Source organism: Myotis davidii, unplaced genomic scaffold (genome assembly GCF_000327345.1).
Source record: "Myotis davidii unplaced genomic scaffold, ASM32734v1 scaffold1527, whole genome shotgun sequence".
In the NCBI taxonomy this organism is placed as follows: Eukaryota; Metazoa; Chordata; class Mammalia; order Chiroptera; family Vespertilionidae; genus Myotis; species Myotis davidii.
The window spans coordinates 232,094-235,927 of NW_006298269.1; the positions used below are offsets into that span (position 1 = coordinate 232,094).

The window sequence follows — 3,834 nt, forward strand, 5'->3', positions numbered from 1 at the left end:
GGAAGCGCTAACCCTTGGGTCGCGCAACTCTGGCTTCAGATCCCCGCTCTGCCTTCTCCAACTAACAAAAAAGTCTAGAGGCTCTGGCTGGAGAGACATGATAAGGATTTATTCAAGGGTCTGAGAACCGGAAACACAACGAAGCAATAGAGTGTTCCCAAGGAGAAAAAAACTGAGTTCTTAGAGTAAAAAGTACATTCTTCCGAGATCAGACGAGATCGGAAGCATTCAGGGTGGTGTGGCCCTAGATGTAAAAGGTACATTCTTGAAAGAATCACCTTGCATTCTTTTTTTTTTAAATGTTTTTAACATATTTTTACTGATTTCAGAGAGGAAGGGAGAGAGATAGAAACATCAATGATGAGAAAGAATCATTGGTCAGCCCGGGCCTGTGCCCGGACCGGGAACCACACTGCGACCTCCTGGCTCATATGTGGATGCTCAACCACCGAGCCCCACCGGCTGGGCTCACCTCGCATTCCTACCTCTTAGCTCTGCCTTCTGCCTGGGGGGATCCCCACGTGAAGCAGTAGAGAGACCACATTTGGAACCCCTCCCTCTGGGCTAGATCTGGAGTCAGGCGGCCTTCTGAGCTCTTCCAGGACGATGGATGTCAGGGGGAGGGACATCCTGTTTGCGCTGAGGACACACCCCAGCTCATGCCCCTGCCCACAGGTACCGCTATTACCAGAACGTGTGCACCCACAGCTACTCCTTCGTGTGGTGGGACTGGGCCCGCTGGGAACAGGAGATTGACTGGATGGCACTGAACGGCATCAACTTGGCACTGGCCTGGAGCGGCCAGGAGGCCATCTGGCAGCGGGTACGTGCCCCCCATACGGGCCACTGCAGGTATCCCTGTCCCCCACCCACATCAGCACAGTGTCTGGCACACAGAATAAGGGCTCCAGGGGGTTTGTGGTGGGCACAGTGGCCTCAGCCCTCCAGAAACGGGCTTCCACGGCTGAGACAAACCCTAGGAGAGCTTACTGAGAGCTGGGCCCCAGGACCCTACCGTACACACTTAAGAAGTCCAGTCAGTCTGCTGCTTCTACAGAGTATCATCAGCAGTCTTTGACCTCACTTATTCTCTCCATCCTTAGCCTTGGCCCTAATTCAGGCTCTCATGCCCTCGCCCTGCACCCCCTCCCTGCACCCCTCGAGAGCCTCTGAGCAGGACTCCTTTCTGAAATGCAGATCTGGGCAAGCCCTCCCACTAACACACTCAGCGCAGCATTGCCTCCAGCCTTTGCGGGGCCTGGGAGCTGTGTCCCTGGGCCCCGAGGGCTGGCTGCACCTGCGGCCGCTTGAGCTCCCCGCAGAGCTGATCTCTAGCCAGCCTTGCTCCCTGAAACCTTCTAAGGCCCCCTCCTTGTTTGGGGAGAGCCCCCTTGTGCCTCACCTCACCTGTGCTGCAAGGGTGACATTAATAAACTCGCCTGTTCACGCATCTGTTCCTCCTGGACTGCGGGCTCCTTGCAGGCGGAGGTTGCATTCTGTCTTAGTAACCGTAGGGCACAGCACAGAGAGGAGATGAGTGAATGTCAGTGAGTCGGGGAAAGGCGATGAATGTGCTGATGTGCGGGGATTGCCTTCCGCCTCAGGTGTACCTGGCCTTGGGCCTGACCCAGTCAGAGATCGATGAGTACTTCACTGGCCCTGCCTTCCTGGCCTGGGAACGCATGGGCAACCTGCACACCTGGGGTGGCCCCCTGCCCCCCTCCTGGCACCTCAAGCAGCTTCACCTGCAGGTAAAATTAAGGGGAAGGGAAGGAGAGAATTGGTCCTGGACAGTCACAGGCTAGGGAGGGTGGTATTTGGCCAGTCTCAAGGCTCCTAATTAGACCCCCGGGGACTGTGTGCCCTGGGGGAGCGAGGGCCTCCCATGTCGGGCCATGCTCACCAGCTCCCCCTCCCGTTCTTCCCAGCATCGGATCCTGGACCGAATGCGCTCCTTCGGCATGATTCCCGTGCTGCCTGCATTCGCAGGGCATGTCCCCAAGGCTATAACCAGGTGAGGCTCCCTGCCCTCCCCTCCCACTCAGCTCAGAGATGGAATTTATTTTCCCCTGAAAGACATGATTTAAAGAGCTGTAGGCCCTGGCTTGATTCCTGGCTCTGCTATCCACTAGCCATGTGACTTCAGGCAGGTTATGTGACTGCTCTGTGCCTCAGTTGCCTCACTCATAGAATATACATGGCTGGCACCGAGACTTAGCCAAAGGCAGCTCTTGTGTGTGGCAGTAGCGATGCACTGGTCTCTGTCCCCCCTGCTCCTCTGTGGTACCCACCCACCCAGCCTCTCCTGGGGCTGGGAAAATCCTTCAAGGCCAGCTGAGACCTCCCCTCCTTCAGGAAGCCTTGCTGGGCTCCCAGCACTGGTCGCCACCTCCTTCAGGCCCATGAGCCCCGGTTTCCACCACTCTCACATACTTCCCGTATGCTGCTGGCCTGCTGGCCGCCCCCTCGTCTCTCTAGCCATGTGGCAGGAGCCTCATACACACATTCAGTGAACGCTTGTCGGGGGTCTGGGACTGCCAGACCAGGCTCTGCTGGGCCTTGGGAGGCAGCGACAACAGTGCACTGAGTTCCTGTCCCTGGTGGGGGATAGGTTGGCAAGGGGTTATAATACAGTGATAGGGCCCACTTCTCCGTCAAGGTCACTTCTGCCTGGGGAAGAGGAGCCGCAGGGACTCTGGGAGAGGCAGTACCGGGCCAGACCTTGAAAAGTGAATGTTGTTTGTTTCAACCAGGGGGAGGGGAGATAGCAAGAGTTTTCCAAACTGGGTGAAACTTAGAGGATGTCAAGGAGTAACCAGCTGGATGAGCAGGGAGAGAGGAGGAAGAACTCCAGGTACAGGGCACAGTATGTGCAAAGGCACGGAGGCGTGAGAGACCAGGATGAGGTCCAGGAGTTGCAGATAAGTTAATGAAACTGGCAATGACTGTGTCAGCCTCCACTAAATGTCTGGACTGTTCCCACCCCCAACTAGGGTGTTCCCCCAGGTCAATGTCACCCAGATGGGCAGCTGGGGACACTTCAACTGCTCCTACTCCTGCTCCTTCCTTCTGGCTCCCGAAGACGCCCTGTTCCCTGTCGTGGGGAGCCTCTTCCTGCGGGAGCTGACCAAGGAGTTTGGCACAGATCACATCTACGGGGCCGACACGTTCAATGAGATGCAGCCCCCCTCCTCAGAGCCCTCCTACCTCGCTGCAGCCACTGCCGCTGTCTACCAGGCCATGGTCGCAGGTTTGGTGCCCGGGAGGCAGGGAAGGGGAGGAGGGACTGGGCATCCTAACACCTGACTGTGACACATAGCACGTGTACACACACATCATCTCATGGAGTACCACTGGTGAGAGGTGAGCTCTGGAGGCAGACAGCCTGCTCAGACTCTGGCACTGCCACTTCCTGCCTGTGTGATTTGCAATAAGTTACCTCCCTCCCAGGGCCTCAGTGGCTTAATCTATAAAATGGGGCTTCCTCTAAGTAGGATGATGCCTGGCCCAGAGGAAAGTGTCTTTAAGTGCTGGGTATTAAAAAGACAGGGGTGGGCAAAAGTAGGTCTACAGATGTGAGTACATGAAACACAGTTTGTTCTTGTATTATTTATTTATTGTATTACTTGTTACAACTGTACACCTACTTTTGCCCACCCCGTATTTTATTTGGTCCCTACCTCTATGCTGAGGTACATAACGCAGGCCAGAGGTTAGGGAATGTGCCCAAAGCTGGTAGGTGCCCTTCCTGGTGCACAAATGTGAACCTAGTACTCCTTCCTGCCACTTACAGGGGAGCGGGGAGAGGAGCCAGGTCAGGAATGGTGGTGGGGA

General features: G+C 56.0%; 1 protein-coding gene across 1 annotated transcript in view; it reads left to right on the plus strand.

The window, feature by feature from the left end:
• The window catches only part of NAGLU (N-acetylglucosaminidase, alpha), an 8,761-nt gene that overhangs the window by 3,066 nt on the left and 1,861 nt on the right, over positions 1-3,834 (plus strand). Inside the window, exons 2-6 of the mRNA XM_015570577.1 lie at positions 194-257; positions 676-823; positions 1,605-1,751; positions 1,929-2,014; positions 2,994-3,250. Of these exons, the coding sequence (XP_015426063.1) occupies positions 194-257; positions 676-823; positions 1,605-1,751; positions 1,929-2,014; positions 2,994-3,250 (702 nt within the window). The remainder of the gene's footprint in view (positions 1-193; positions 258-675; positions 824-1,604; positions 1,752-1,928; positions 2,015-2,993; positions 3,251-3,834) is intronic.